The sequence below is a fragment of the Gigantopelta aegis genome, chromosome 3 (genome assembly GCF_016097555.1).
Source record: "Gigantopelta aegis isolate Gae_Host chromosome 3, Gae_host_genome, whole genome shotgun sequence".
Lineage (NCBI taxonomy): Eukaryota > Metazoa > Mollusca > Gastropoda > Neomphalida > Peltospiridae > Gigantopelta > Gigantopelta aegis.
This window is the reverse complement of record NC_054701.1, coordinates 74,780,543-74,795,982: the sequence shown is the minus strand read 5'-3', so window position 1 is coordinate 74,795,982 and position 15,440 is coordinate 74,780,543. Positions and strand designations below refer to the sequence as shown.

Genomic DNA, 15,440 nt, shown 5'->3' with positions numbered 1-15,440 from the left:
ACTGAGGGATAAATTCACACGTGATGGAAGACAGCGAGTCATTACCACACAATGATAGCTCCATCGACGATGAGTCTGCTGTGTGTAGTCACATGATTTTGCGTAAGAAATAATAACCACAAAAAAAAAAGAGATGGAGAGAGAGAGAGAGAGAGAGAGAGAGAGAGAGAGAGAGAGAGAGAGAGAGAGAGAGAGAGAGAGAGAGAGAGAGAGAGAGAGAGAGAGAGAGAGAGAGAGAGAGACAGACAGACAGACAGACAGACAGACAGACAGACAGACAGACAGACAGACAGACAGAGACAGACAGACAGACAGACAGACAGACAGACAGACAGACAGAGAGAGACAGACAGACAGAGAGAGACAGACAGAAAGACCGATAGAGAGAGAGAGGCAGACAGAGAGAGAAAAGACAAAAAGCAGGACCGAAACGTATAACTGATGGGAGGTGGGGTGGATGGTTAACAGTGAAATCTGTAACAACCACAAAGAAAAGAATCCAACTGCATACAATTCATAATCGTCCTCTATGGTCCAGCGGTTATGTAATTGGCTTCAAGGTTAGTACAGTTGTAGGTAATGGGCTCATATACCAATACTCATTCCCATCCAGAGTTAGAATGACAGGTTCATTGGGTTGAGTGCAAAGTTAAAAAAAAAAAAATAATATACATTCCCTAGAGCATGTCAATTACTTAACCATCGGTTATTGAATTACAAACATTTTGTACTTCTGGCATGTAGTCATTAAGGAAAGACCACTACATTTTTCCATTAACAGCAAGGGATTTTTTTATGTGCATTTTCCCACACACAGGCCAGCCGATAGCACGGCCTTTATACCAGTTATAGGACATTGTCTGACAGGGGGAAAAGGAGAATAGAGTCCACTAAGGGGGTTCAATCCTACAACAAAAATCTCCTCAGATGAGTGCCCTACTAACTGAACAAGATTCTGCCTCTGGGAATGTGTTACTCTACTGACTGTACAAGATTCTGCCTCTGGGAATGTGTTACTCTACTGACTGAACAAGATTCTGCCTCTGGGAATGTGTTGCTCTACTGACTGAACAAGATTCTGCCTCTGAGAATGTGTTGCTCTACTGACTGAACAAGATTCTGCCTCTGGGAATGTGTTGTTCTACTGACTGAACAAGATTCTGCCTCTGGGAATGTGTTACTCTACTGACTGAACAAGATTCTGCCTCTGGGAATGTAGTGCTCTACTGACTGAACAAGATTCTGCCTCTGGGAATGTAGTGCTCTACTGACTGAACAAGATTCTGCCTCTGGGAATGTAGTGCTCTACTGACTGAACAAGATTCTGCCTCTGGAAATGTAGTGTTCTACTGACTGAACAAGATTCTGCCTCTGGGAATGTAGTGCTCTACTGACTGAACAAGATTCTGCCTCTGGGAATGTAGTGCTCTACTGACTGAACAAGATTCTGCCTCTGGGAATGTAGTGCTCTACTGACTGAACAAGATTCTGCCTCTGGAAATGTGTTGCCCTACTGACTGAACAAGATTCTGCCTCTGGGAATGTGTTACTCTACTAACTGTACAAGATTCTGCCTCTGGGAATGTGTTACTCTACTGACTGAACAAGATTCTGCCTCTGGGAATGTGGAGTGTGTCGTTAAATAAAACATTTCCTTCATTTCTGGGAATGTGTTGCTCTACTAACTGAACAAGTTTCTGCCTCTGAGAATGTGTTGCTCTACTAACTGAACAAGTTTCTGCCTCTGGGAATGTGTTGCTCTACTAACTGGACAAGTTTCTGCCTTTGGGAATGTGTTGGGCAGTAACTGAGAATCACAGACATAGCTGAGTATAATTACCATTACTGTAATGCATCATTCAGCTGGACTAATTATCAACTTTAAAAAAATGTATTATGTGTGATTACTTGTCTTTGCTTTTGTCATACGTATCTTTCTGTATTACATTTCTAAATACTAAGCAAGAACTACACAAACTATACCCTAGATCAATGTGATAACTGTAGGCTAAACATTTATATAATTAATATGTAGAAACAAGAACTAACCTTCGCTAATTGATACGCCTAAAGCCTCAAAGTCTGGAGTTGAGCACCTTGCCCCAAAATACCAGAACTCCGCCTGTGTGCTCCAGTTGAGTTCCTTGAACACACAGCTGTAGGTGGTCGTCTGTGGCAACTGTTGAATTGTCAGATGCAGCTGTAAGAAAACGAAATCCTTATTTATACACTATATGGTAATTTCAGGCAATTTTTTTTTTTTAATGCAATATAAGAACATTAGAAAGGTATTCATGGGTCGAGTAGTAGAAAGTCCATCGATGGCAACAGAACCTAAGAACCATCACATTTAAAAAAAAGTTAAAGTTTGTTTTGTTTAACACCACCACTAGAGCACATTGATTAAATAATCATCGGCTATTGGCTGTCAAACATTTGATGATTCTGACATGTGGTCTACAGAGGAACCCCTTCCCCTCCACGATACATTTTTTCACTTTGTAGAAAAGATCTTTTACAAGCATTTTCCACAGACAGAACAGCTCATACCACAGCCTTTGCAAGGCTCGCTGTGAACCACCGAAAATTTCACTAAATTATCAAACTCCATAAGCTGCAGAAACCCAGGGGTTTTTTTTCGGACAAAATATCAATTATTTCATGAAATTATTTCATCAAATTAAAATAAAATTTGCCAATTGTTTTTGAAATTTGCAATTAGCGAATTTGGCGAGTGTCAGAGCTAGCCCTGCTGTGACCTGGGAGTTTGATCGTATGACCTGCTTTGACCTGGGAGTTTGATCGTATGACCTGCTTTGACCCGGGAGTTTGATCGTATGACCTGCTTTGACCCTGGAGTTTGATCGTATGACCTGCTTTGACCCGGGAGTTTGATCGTATGACCTGCTTTGACCCGGGAGTTTGATCGTATGACCTGCTTTGACCCGGGAGTTTGATCGTATGACCTGCTTTGACCCGGGAGTTTGATCGTATGACCCAAGCACCTCAGGCGAGTGATCTAACAACTGAGCATTTCATGTACATTCTCTCTCACTGAACTATATTCTGTGCCTGTGCATGTTTGAGTGTGCACGTGTGCATGCATGTGCACGTGTACCTACCTGTTCTATCTTGCTGACGGAAGCTGTCCTTGGTGAGATTTCTGTGATGGAGATACACTGGTTGGAGCTGCCGTGAAGCCAGCGAGACAAACTCTTGTCTTTAGCATTAGCACAGTCTTCTCTTAACGCACACCTAAAACACACACAACAAAATAATCAGTTAAAAAGTTTGTGTTGGTTAACAACACCACTGGAGCACATTGATGTGTTAATCATCGGCAACTGGATGTCAAATATATATATATGCAATAAAATGTGATGATATAAAGGTTTTAATTGCAAAGAAATACAACAGCTGCATACGAGTTCAATGTTTTCAATTTTTTACAACTGAAAGCAGGTGATAACAAAGGTACATGTAGCAGGTGAAGGGAACATTAAAGTGTTGAAAATCAGGTGGATAAAACCTTGCCAACAGCTGGCAATAACTGCTACATGGTAATCCACTGAAAATCTTGAGCCCTGGAGGAAACATCGTGTTTTCATATTTCAGTGTTAATGGACATCCATTTTCACAATCTGTAGGATTACTCACAATTTACATCAAGTCCTGAAACTTTGCTTAAGTCTGGGAATTTAAAATTACTGTAATTTATTGTGAGCAGCGTCTTATCATATTTAAAATCTTTTTTTTTTTTTAATTTGTAAAATCAGTTCTGGATTGTTTAGAAAGGAAATGCTACAAGTTTCTGAAATATTTTTTATCCAGCATTTTGTGTAGCATATGCCACTGTATGATTACTCAGCACTCTACTTTAACTTTTCCATCTAGGAGGCAGATGGTGCATACTTGTATTTTTATATAGATAGTATGAAATGTTTTAGTCGCCAAATGAAAATAATATGACCAAATTAGTTGCAATCTAGAGGGCTGTTACTCCCAGTCTTGAAACTTTTATTAAATCTGGGAAGGAAGGAAATGGTTTATTTAACGAGGCACTCAACACATTTTATTTACGGTTATGTGGCGTCAGACATATGATTAAGGACCACACAGATATTGAGGGAGGAAACCCACTGTCGCCACTTCATGGGCTACTCTTTTCAATTAATAGCAAGGGATCTTTTATATGCACCATCCCACAGACAGGATAGCAAATACGACGGCCTTTGATATACTAGTCATGGTGCATTGGTTGGAACAACAAATGGGCCCACTGATGGGGATCGATCGCAAACCAAACCACTTTACCACTGAGCCGCCCATTAAATCTGGGAATTTAAAATTACGGTTATTTATTGTGAATAGCCTCTTATCATATTTAAAATATTTTTGTAGAATCAATTCATAATGTAGTAAAATTAATAGAATGGAAATTCCACACGTTTCTAACCTATTTTTAATTCAGCATTTTGCATCTAGTATGCCATCATCAATATCTGGCATAAGCACAATTTTGTCCACATTTCTGAAAAGAAGGAGGAGCCTCTGACCACACCCACATGTTACAGCTACACAAAGCTGACCACTCCCACATAACACAACCACGCAGCGTATCCTGTCATTACCCAGGCTGACAAACATGATGAAAATACATTACTTTCATTATTTATTTAACAAGACAATCAAAAACCTATTAGTTGGTCTGCTTGGGTATGTTTGTTGATCACTTTGCATCCCTTTGAACCTTGTGACGTGGTCTCAATAAAGAGTTTAATTCTTCTGGAGGGAGACATTAACTTACGGAAGCCGTTTGGTCGAGTATGGAGAAGAGGGCCATAAAATAAAGCCACGGACTTGCAGACATTATTGTCTGGTATACATAAAACAGCCACCAGCAGAGACAGCATGGCTTAAACATGGGAGAAACTTTTAAGTGACAACAATCAGAGGCTTTATGTCTCATCCCACAACACTGCCTGGAGAGACATCGATAAAGCTCAATCATTTGTAGATAATCTTTTGATGTACTGCAGTACATCTGAAACCCAAAACTCATGGGCCATCATGAAAATGCTATTTTTTATCATTATGGATGATAAATTCAAGATGGATCGGAGACACATTGGACACAGCGAGTTAAGTAAATCAAGTAAATCGTTTTTTCGTGATTAATACCAACATACCATTAATGGCTTGCTGCCAAAGAGTGCATGCAGTTTTATGTGTGGATGAATGTGTCCCCTAAAATCAAAACACAGTTTGACTGCAGCAATAAGGAGAAAACGAGTGCATTATTTGTCTGTGTAAATAAAAGCAAACAGCCACTTGGCATTAGACAGAGGATGTACAAGTATATGGTTTGCCAATTTGATTACAAAACTGAATTACGCTTATGTTAGCTATTTCATAATAATCCACTGAAATAAGTTTATAGCTATCGCAGTAAATTATCCAGGGACAGAAGCATGTGCCAGGGAAATTAATGTTACAGGAAGTGAGAGAAAAAAGGTCAAGAGTCGAGATTCAGGAAAAAAGATACCGAGTGTAATAAGAATCTGTTTGATTCAACCTGCACTACAAACATGCTTCCAAACCCTACCATATCATATCTGATCTGATATTACCTAGAAATTAACACTGCTGATATCAAATGAGCTAGCAAATATACTGACATCCAAAGGAAACTTTACATACATAAAATTTGAACAATATCATAAATATTGTCGCTAACTGAAAGGAACCAATTTAGAAATCACCTTATAAACACTTTGCATGTAGCACGAAGTGCATTATGAAATTTAGATGTTGAACTTCATGATACTATCATATCACACCATACCCATTTGTTGGTTTTGGATAATACAATTTCAAGCCTTTTAAAAATTTCTTTTGGATGTCAGTATATAAATACAGAGAATGTGCCTCATACTGGGAAGTACATTAACACTTTATGTTTGATAACCCAATTCCAAACATACATTCATATACACCAAACCTTGACCAAACCACTTGACAACTTTCCGACTAAAAACCAGATGAATAAATAATGGCAATGAAATTAACTTGCAGTGCAGTAAATTAACCAAATGAAATACAGCACTGTACCAACACTATGTGCATCCAATCATGCTTTAATAGCATGTTAATAATATATGACATCAAAGTTTTAGCCATCCAACAAAATACACAATAGCCATCCAATGAATAAATAAAATGCCTGCGGGAAATGTAGCTTAATTTACCATGGCCAGAAACTCAATAAGCATGCAGGCAATTATACATGGGGTTGATTGGGCTGTGTGGTGTTACATCACTTTACATGTAGCACCCGAAGGAACCAAGTCTCAAGACAGTTGTTGACATGCAATATATTTACATGTACGACAAACCTGTCACCGAAACATGCAATGTTCACATTAATTCTGGAGTTGTCCTACTTTTGTTCACCTTTTCCTATGGGTGTTTTATTTTGTTTCAATTGTTTGTTGGTTTTTTGCAAAAGATGCATTCTCAGAGTCAAAACATGTTTATTAATCAACCATTTAGAATAGACCATCCACATTAATATCTATACCATCAATAACACCCAAGTTTATTAAAACTATAGTTGTCATTGTATTTCTCTTTAGTAAATAATGTATAAAATGATCAGGTGAAATTGCAGCTTTAAAAGGGCAATAACACCCAAGTTTATTAAAACTATAGTTGTCATTGTATTTCTCTTTAGTAAATAATGTATAAAATGATCAGGTGAAATTGCAGCTTTAAAAGGGCAATAACACCCAAGTTTATTAAAACTATAGTTGTCATTGTATTTCTCTTTAGTAAATAATGTATAAAATGATCAGGTGAAATTGCAGCTTTAAAAGGGCAATAACACCCAAGTTTATTAAAACTATAGTTGTCATTGTATTTCTCTTTAGTAAATAATGTATAAAATGATCAGGTGAAATTGCAGCTTTAAAAGGGCAATAACACCCAAGTTTATTAAAACTATAGTTGTCATTGTATTTCTCTTTAGTAAATAATGTATAAAATGATCAGGTGAAATTGCAGCTTTAAAAGGGCAATAACACCCAAGTTTATTAAAACTATAGTTGTCATTGTATTTCTCTTTAGTAAATAATGTATAAAATGATCAGGTGAAATTGCAGCTTTAAAAGGGCAATAACACCCAAGTTTATTAAAACTATAGTTGTCATTGTATTTCTCTTTAGTAAATAATGTATAAAATGATCAGGTGAAATTGCAGCTTTAAAAGGGCAATAACACCCAAGTTTATTAAAACTATAGTTGTCATTGTATTTCTCTTTAGTAAATAATGTATAAAATGATCAGGTGAAATTGCAGCTTTAAAAGGGCAATAACACCCAAGTTTATTAAAACTATAGTTGTCATTGTATTTCTCTTTAGTAAATAATGTATAAAATGATCAGGTGAAATTGCAGCTTTAAAAGGGCAATAACACCCAAGTTTATTAAAACTATAGTTGTCATTGTATTTCTCTTTAGTAAATAATGTATAAAATGATCAGGTGAAATTGCAGCTTTAAAAGGGCAATAACACCCAAGTTTATTAAAACTATAGTTGTCATTGTATTTCTCTTTAGTAAATAATGTATAAAATTATCAGGTGAAATTGCAGCTTTAAAAGGGCAATAACACCCAAGTTTATTAAAACTATAGTTGTCATTGTATTTCTCTTTAGTAAATAATGTATAAAATGATCAGGTGAAATTGCAGCTTTAAAAGGGCAATAACACCCAAGTTTATTAAAACTATAGTTGTCATTGTATTTCTCTTTAGTAAATAATGTATAAAATGATCAGGTGAAATTGCAGCTTTAAAAGGGCAATAACACCCAAGTTTATTAAAACTATAGTTGTCATTGTATTTCTCTTTAGTAAATAATGTATAAAATGATCAGGTGAAATTGCAGCTTTAAAAGGGCAATAACACCCAAGTTTATTAAAACTATAGTTGTCATTGTATTTCTCTTTAGTAAATAATGTATAAAATGATCAGGTGAAATTGCAGCTTTAAAAGGGCAAAAACACCCAAGTTTATTAAAACTATAGTTGTCATTGTATTTCTCTTTAGTAAATAATGTATAAAATGATCAGGTGAAATTGCAGCTTTAAAAGGGCAAAAACACCCAAGTTTATTAAAACTATAGTTGTCATTGTATTTCTCTTTAGTAAATAATGTATAAAATGATCAGGTGAAATTGCAGCTTTAAAAGGGCAAAACACCCAAGTTTATTAAAACTATAGTTGTCATTGTATTTCTCTTTAGTAAATAATGTATAAAATGATCAGGTGAAATTGCAGCTTTAAAAGGGCAAAAACACCCAAGTTTATTAAAACTATAGTTGTCATTGTATTTCTCTTTAGTAAATAATGTATAAAATGATCAGGTGAAATTGCAGCTTTAAACGGGCAAAAACACCCAAGTTTATTAAAACTATAGTTGTCATTGTATTTCTCTTTAGTAAATAATGTATAAAATGATCAGGTGAAATTGCAGCTTTAAAAGGGCAATAACACCCAAGTTTATTAAAACTATAGTTGTCATTGTATTTCTCTTTAGTAAATAATGTATAAAATGATCAGGTGAAATTGCAGCTTTAAAAGGGCAATAACACCCAAGTTTATTAAAACTATAGTTGTCATTGTATTTCTCTTTAGTAAATAATGTATAAAATGATCAGGTGAAATTGCAGCTTTAAAAGGGCAATAACACCCAAGTTTATTAAAACTATAGTTGTCATTGTATTTCTCTTTAGTAAATAATGTATAAAATGATCAGGTGAAATTGCAGCTTTAAAAGGGCAAAAACACCCAAGTTTATTAAAACTATAGTTGTCATTGTATTTCTCTTTAGTAAATAATGTATAAAATGATCAGGTGAAATTGCAGCTTTAAAAGGGCAATAACACCCAAGTTTATTAAAACTATAGTTGTCATTGTATTTCTCTTTAGTAAATAATGTATAAAATGATCAGGTGAAATTGCAGCTTTAAAAGGGCAATAACACCCAAGTTTATTAAAACTATAGTTGTCATTGTATTTCTCTTTAGTAAATAATGTATAAAATGATCAGGTGAAATTGCAGCTTTAAAAGGGCAATAACACCCAAGTTTATTAAAACTATAGTTGTCATTGTATTTCTCTTTAGTAAATAATGTATAAAATGATCAGGTGAAATTGCAGCTTTAAAAGGGCAATAACACCCAAGTTTATTAAAACTATAGTTGTCATTGTATTTCTCTTTAGTAAATAATGTATAAAATGATCAGGTGAAATTGCAGCTTTAAAAGGGCAATAACACCCAAGTTTATTAAAACTATAGTTGTCATTGTATTTCTCTTTAGTAAATAATGTATAAAATTATCAGGTGAAATTGCAGCTTTAAAAGGGCAATAACACCCAAGTTTATTAAAACTATAGTTGTCATTGTATTTCTCTTTAGTAAATAATGTATAAAATGATCAGGTGAAATTGCAGCTTTAAAAGGGCAATAACACCCAAGTTTATTAAAACTATAGTTGTCATTGTATTTCTCTTTAGTAAATAATGTATAAAATGATCAGGTGAAATTGCAGCTTTAAAAGGGCAATAACACCCAAGTTTATTAAAACTATAGTTGTCATTGTATTTCTCTTTAGTAAATAATGTATAAAATGATCAGGTGAAATTGCAGCTTTAAAAGGGCAATAACACCCAAGTTTATTAAAACTATAGTTGTCATTGTATTTCTCTTTAGTAAATAATGTATAAAATGATCAGGTGAAATTGCAGCTTTAAAAGGGCAATAACACCCAAGTTTATTAAAACTATAGTTGTCATTGTATTTCTCTTTAGTAAATAATGTATAAAATGATCAGGTGAAATTGCAGCTTTAAAAGGGCAATAACACCCAAGTTTATTAAAACTATAGTTGTCATTGTATTTCTCTTTAGTAAATAATGTATAAAATGATCAGGTGAAATTGCAGCTTTAAAAGGGCAATAACACCCAAGTTTATTAAAACTATAGTTGTCATTGTATTTCTCTTTAGTAAATAATGTATAAAAATCAGGTGAAATTGCAGCTTTAAAAGGTAACACCCAAGTTTATTAAAACTATAGTTGTCATTGTATTTCTCTTTAGTAAATAATGTATAAAATGATCAGGTGAAATTGCAGCTTTAAAAGGGCAATAACACCCAAGTTTATTAAAACTATAGTTGTCATTGTATTTCTCTTTAGTAAATAATGTATAAAATGATCAGGTGAAATTGCAGCTTTAAAGGGCAAAAACACCCAAGTTTATTAAAACTATAGTTGTCATTGTATTTCTCTTTAGTAAATAATGTATAAAATGATCAGGTGAAATTGCAGCTTTAAAAGGGCAAAAACACCCAAGTTTATTAAAACTATAGTTGTCATTGTATTTCTCTTTAGTAAATAATGTATAAAATGATCAGGTGAAATTGCAGCTTTAAAAGGGCAAAAACACCCAAGTTTATTAAAACTATAGTTGTCATTGTATTTCTCTTTAGTAAATAATGTATAAAATGATCAGGTGAAATTGCAGCTTTAAAAGGGCAAAAACACCCAAGTTTATTAAAACTATAGTTGTCATTGTATTTCTCTTTAGTAAATAATGTATAAAATGATCAGGTGAAATTGCAGCTTTAAAAGGGCAAAAACACCCAAGTTTATTAAAACTATAGTTGTCATTGTATTTCTCTTTAGTAAATAATGTATAAAATGATCAGGTGAAATTGCAGCTTTAAAAGGGCAAAAACACCCAAGTTTATTAAAACTATAGTTGTCATTGTATTTCTCTTTAGTAAATAATGTATAAAATTATCAGGTGAAATTGCAGCTTTAAAAGGGCAAAAACACCCAAGTTTATTAAAACTATAGTTGTCATTGTATTTCTCTTTAGTAAATAATGTATAAAATGATCAGGTGAAATTGCAGCTTTAAAAGGGCAATAACACCCAAGTTTATTAAAACTATAGTTGTCATTGTATTTCTCTTTAGTAAATAATGTATAAAATGATCAGGTGAAATTGCAGCTTTAAAAGGGCAATAACACCCAAGTTTATTAAAACTATAGTTGTCATTGTATTTCTCTTTAGTAAATAATGTATAAAATGATCAGGTGAAATTGCAGCTTTAAAAGGGCAAAAACACCCAAGTTTATTAAAACTATAGTTGTCATTGTATTTCTCTTTAGTAAATAATGTATAAAATGATCAGGTGAAATTGCAGCTTTAAAAGGGCAAAAACACCCAAGTTTATTAAAACTATAGTTGTCATTGTATTTCTCTTTAGTAAATAATGTATAAAATGATCAGGTGAAATTGCAGCTTTAAAAGGGCAAAAACACCCAAGTTTATTAAAACTATAGTTGTCATTGTATTTCTCTTTAGTAAATAATGTATAAAATGATCAGGTGAAATTGCAGCTTTAAACGGGCAAAAACACCCAAGTTTATTAAAACTATAGTTGTCATTGTATTTCTCTTTAGTAAATAATGTATAAAATGATCAGGTGAAATTGCAGCTTTAAAAAGGGCAAAAACACCCAAGTTTATTAAAACTATAGTTGTCATTGTATTTCTCTTTAGTAAATAATGTATAAAATGATCAGGTGAAATTGCAGCTTTAAAAGGGCAATAACACCCAAGTTTATTAAAACTATAGTTGTCATTGTATTTCTCTTTAGTAAATAATGTATAAAATGATCAGGTGAAATTGCAGCTTTAAAAGGGCAATAACACCCAAGTTTATTAAAACTATAGTTGTCATTGTATTTCTCTTTAGTAAATAATGTATAAAATGATCAGGTGAAATTGCAGCTTTAAAAGGGCAATAACACCCAAGTTTATTAAAACTATAGTTGTCATTGTATTTCTCTTTAGTAAATAATGTATAAAATGATCAGGTGAAATTGCAGCTTTAAAAGGGCAATAACACCCAAGTTTATTAAAACTATAGTTGTCATTGTATTTCTCTTTAGTAAATAATGTATAAAATGATCAGGTGAAATTGCAGCTTTAAAAGGGCAATAACACCCAAGTTTATTAAAACTATAGTTGTCATTGTATTTCTCTTTAGTAAATAATGTATAAAATGATCAGGTGAAATTGCAGCTTTAAAAGGGCAATAACACCCAAGTTTATTAAAACTATAGTTGTCATTGTATTTCTCTTTAGTAAATAATGTATAAAATGATCAGGTGAAATTGCAGCTTTAAAAGGGCAATAACACCCAAGTTTATTAAAACTATAGTTGTCATTGTATTTCTCTTTAGTAAATAATGTATAAAATGATCAGGTGAAATTGCAGCTTTAAAAGGGCAAAAACACCCAAGTTTATTAAAACTATAGTTGTCATTGTATTTCTCTTTAGTAAATAATGTATAAAATGATCAGGTGAAATTGCAGCTTTAAAAGGGCAATAACACCCAAGTTTATTAAAACTATAGTTGTCATTGTATTTCTCTTTAGTAAATAATGTATAAAATGATCAGGTGAAATTGCAGCTTTAAAAGGGCAAAAACACCCAAGTTTATTAAAACTATAGTTGTCATTGTATTTCTCTTTAGTAAATAATGTATAAAATGATCAGGTGAAATTGCAGCTTTAAAAGGGCAATAACACCCAAGTTTATTAAAACTATAGTTGTCATTGTATTTCTCTTTAGTAAATAATGTATAAAATGATCAGGTGAAATTGCAGCTTTAAAAGGGCAATAACACCCAAGTTTATTAAAACTATAGTTGTCATTGTATTTCTCTTTAGTAAATAATGTATAAAATGATCAGGTGAAATTGCAGCTTTAAAAGGGCAAAAACACCCAAGTTTATTAAAACTATAGTTGTCATTGTATTTCTCTTTAGTAAATAATGTATAAAATGATCAGGTGAAATTGCAGCTTTAAAAGGGCAATAACACCCAAGTTTATTAAAACTATAGTTGTCATTGTATTTCTCTTTAGTAAATAATGTATAAAATGATCAGGTGAAATTGCAGCTTTAAAAGGGCAAAACACCCAAGTTTATTAAAACTATAGTTGTCATTGTATTTCTCTTTAGTAAATAATGTATAAAATGATCAGGTGAAATTGCAGCTTTAAAAGGGCAAAAACACCCAAGTTTATTAAAACTATAGTTGTCATTGTATTTCTCTTTAGTAAATAATGTATAAAATGATCAGGTGAAATTGCAGCTTTAAAAGGGCAAAAACACCCAAGTTTATTAAAACTATAGTTGTCATTGTATTTCTCTTTAGTAAATAATGTATAAAATGATCAGGTGAAATTGCAGCTTTAAAAGGGCAATAACACCCAAGTTTATTAAAACTATAGTTGTCATTGTATTTCTCTTTAGTAAATAATGTATAAAATGATCAGGTGAAATTGCAGCTTTAAACGGGCAAAAACACCCAAGTTTATTAAAACTATAGTTGTCATTGTATTTCTCTTTAGTAAATAATGTATAAAATGATCAGGTGAAATTGCAGCTTTAAAAGGGCAAAAACACCCAAGTTTATTAAAACTATAGTTGTCATTGTATTTCTCTTTAGTAAATAATGTATAAAATGATCAGGTGAAATTGCAGCTTTAAACGGGCAAAAACACCCAAGTTTATTAAAACTATAGTTGTCATTGTATTTCTCTTTAGTAAATAATGTATAAAATGATCAGGTGAAATTGCAGCTTTAAACGGGCAAAAACACCCAAGTTTATTAAAACTATAGTTGTCATTGTATTTCTCTTTAGTAAATAATGTATAAAATGATCAGGTGAAATTGCAGCTTTAAAAGGGCAAAAACACCCAAGTTTATTAAAACTATAGTTGTCATTGTATTTCTACTCTTTAGTAAATAATGGGATGGTTGGAACAAGAAATAGCTCAATGGGCCCACTGACAGGGAATCGATCCCAGATCAATCATGCATCAGGCGAGTGCTCTACCAGTGAGCTAAGTCCCACCCCTGCCAATTAACATAAAGTCAAAGGCAAGGAATATCATGACACATGGATATTGAATGAAATCAACCAAACTTAAAAATGCAGAAATGCGTGATTCCAGAACAATCAAGAAACTTTTACAAATCAGGCTTTGATATTATTATTTGTTTCATAAATTCACTTGTGTACATGCACAGAATACATTAACTAACATGGCTTTCTAAATTTTTTACTACGATTAATTTCTCATGATATTTTGTTTTTATAAATTACATGGTGGTGTGGTTAAGACTGCAGATTGCCAAATGCCATGCAAATAATAACAGTAGGTTCAAACGCTGCCATCTGACATTTTGTCATATATGTATCATTTACAGAGTGTAATTGCAGTAATTTCTACCTTTTCTCGAGGGAGCACCAGCCACAGTATGGATCTCCATCTACCAGGCATTCACTGCAGCTTTTGTAACTGTTGCACTCGTGTACCTTCAACTTTGTGATCTGAAAATAACACACAAATCTCAATGTTTTTACTGCATACAAACACATATTTACTAAAAAAACATGATACAGTCTGAAGGTATTATATATAATGCAGGAAACATATTGTCCCAACATAACCTTGCACAAATTGGTCAATTAAATCATTAAAATGTTTTAATAAGACATCATGTATGACCCTGGGGCCTGTTCAGTCTGTTTTTTGCACATAATGTTAGAGAAATGTGATGTAATAAAAATAAATGATGGTACCAGCCTCCTGATCATGTTGCTGATGTTAGCCTAGTGCAACTTGTAAAAACTTCTTTCATTAAAATATAATAAAACTGCAATTTCACTAAGCAAAGATATTGGCATAAAAAAAGTACTAATATAAAACAAAACTGCTGCTATATATTTTTAATTACCTGAAAACACTTGTGACTTACTTTAAAAAAAAAAAAAACTTCAAACTTTACACACAGTATTGTCGACTTGACTGATTAAGGATTTAATTTTACATAGAGTATTATTAATTTAATTGATTAAGGATTACAATTTACATAGAATATTATTGATTTAATTAATTAATTAAAGATTAAAATTTGCATAGAGAATTATTGATTTAATTGATTAAGGATTAGAATTTAAATAATAGTAGAAATTATTTAAATGATTAAGGATTAAAATGACCTGGAACAATTTTTATTTTTTTATGGAAACCTTTATGGGTCTTGATAATGAGGAGATTACTATATGCTTCACATCCAAGAACAAGCATTCTGAGAGTACTGCTAGAGGAATACATGTACATCCATTACCGGGCCCAACAATTTTCAAGTTAATTGTGATAACACTATGTGAAATTAGTCAATCGCCATGAAAGTCACACTTGATTTGTCACAGTGCATGATAAAGCCATGCACAGAATTTCAGCACAATATCTTGAGGCAAAAGAAAACAATGTTTTATTTAATGACGCACTTA

At 32.8% G+C, this 15,440-nt stretch overlaps 1 protein-coding gene across 6 annotated transcripts in view; it reads right to left on the bottom strand.

Annotated features, from left to right (window-relative positions):
- LOC121369071 (plexin-B-like) overlaps window positions 1-15,440 on the bottom strand; it is a 404,054-nt gene that overhangs the window by 32,466 nt on the left and 356,148 nt on the right. For all 6 annotated transcript variants that reach the window (XM_041493902.1, XM_041493907.1, XM_041493903.1 and 3 more), the window contains 3 exons: window positions 14,374-14,474; window positions 3,123-3,255; window positions 2,050-2,200 (listed from right to left, as the gene is read on the bottom strand). In XM_041493902.1, the coding sequence (XP_041349836.1) occupies window positions 2,050-2,200; window positions 3,123-3,255; window positions 14,374-14,474 (385 nt within the window). The remainder of the gene's footprint in view (window positions 1-2,049; window positions 2,201-3,122; window positions 3,256-14,373; window positions 14,475-15,440) is intronic.